The 989-nt window shown below is 40.4% G+C and overlaps 1 protein-coding gene across 2 annotated transcripts; it reads left to right on the forward strand.

Moving 5' to 3' along the window:
- The first annotated feature begins 31 nt into the window (after positions 1-31).
- Positions 32-540, forward strand: LOC100167709 (40S ribosomal protein S28). 2 transcript variants are annotated; one of them, XM_001943712.5, is made up of 2 exons: positions 32-191; positions 295-537. In XM_001943712.5, the coding sequence occupies exon 2, from the start codon at positions 305-307 to the stop codon at positions 500-502; it is 198 nt and encodes a 65-aa protein (XP_001943747.1). In that variant the 5' UTR covers positions 32-191; positions 295-304; the 3' UTR covers positions 503-537. The 2 variants fall into 2 exon arrangements, with proteins under 2 accessions (XP_001943747.1, XP_016664985.1); XM_016809496.2 differs by having other exon boundaries at positions 54-195; positions 295-540.
- Positions 541-989: the final 449 nt, after the last annotated feature.

Consider the following 989-nt stretch of genomic DNA (forward strand, 5'->3'; position numbering starts at 1 on the left):
GTTGGTTGGACAATCTGAGCTTGTACCATAGCGGTATAGCCTAACATTTTGTGATTACATTTTCGGACGCCACGCTCTTTTTCAGTCTTACCCACGTTCCTGAATCTTGCACCAGTTGCACCTAAAGATTTCGGCTTACGGGTTTTACTCGAATTCTTCGTTCGCGTTTTTGTGTCTTCTGCCTAACACAAGTAAGTACGTTTGATTTAAACTTGAACGCCGAGTGATTAAGTGTTGAATAAAAATGTATGGTTATTGAAAAAAAAAAAAAAATAATGTATAAAACACTTCCAGGACAGGAACCATGGACAAACCAGTAGTGTTATCTCGCGTATTGAAGGTTTTGGGGCGTACCGGTTCCCAGGGCCAATGTACCCAAGTCAAAGTTGAATTCATCGGCGAACAAAACCGTCAGATCATCAGGAACGTCAAAGGACCCGTGCGCGAGGGTGACATTCTCACGCTGCTCGAGTCCGAGAGAGAAGCTAGAAGGCTTCGATAGGATTATCCTGTAGGTATAGGGTCATGTACGGTTTTTGTAATTTTAGTGGGGTACTGTGTTAGGCCTTTAAGCGATCGTATTAAATATGGTCGTGTTATTCAGTGCATATAACTTACACACTGCGTAGCAGTTATATTAAAAAACGTTTGCGGTCCTTCAGTAGCCACATACTAAACCTACAATATTTAATAACTACCTAATTAAATTATTTTATGGTGGCGCGGTGTGGTGTAGTCCATACACTTATCTGCGTAATTTGGCGTACGTACATATCGGCCTGTGTTGTTAGCTCCCAGGATTTTTAACTACAAATCCTTGCCACACATAGAAACGTGTTTCAACCAACCGTTTCCTCCCTCTATAAATAGTTATGATTGAAATAATTGGAATAAATAATTTAGTTAACTATTTGACATGTATATGTCTTATGGCTGGGGGTCATTGTTCCCGAAAATTAGCGATTATACAAACGTTCTCGGAATCACGG

This window comes from Acyrthosiphon pisum, unplaced genomic scaffold (genome assembly GCF_005508785.2).
Source record: "Acyrthosiphon pisum isolate AL4f unplaced genomic scaffold, pea_aphid_22Mar2018_4r6ur Scaffold_15337;HRSCAF=15993, whole genome shotgun sequence".
Taxonomy (NCBI): Eukaryota; Metazoa; Arthropoda; class Insecta; order Hemiptera; family Aphididae; genus Acyrthosiphon; species Acyrthosiphon pisum.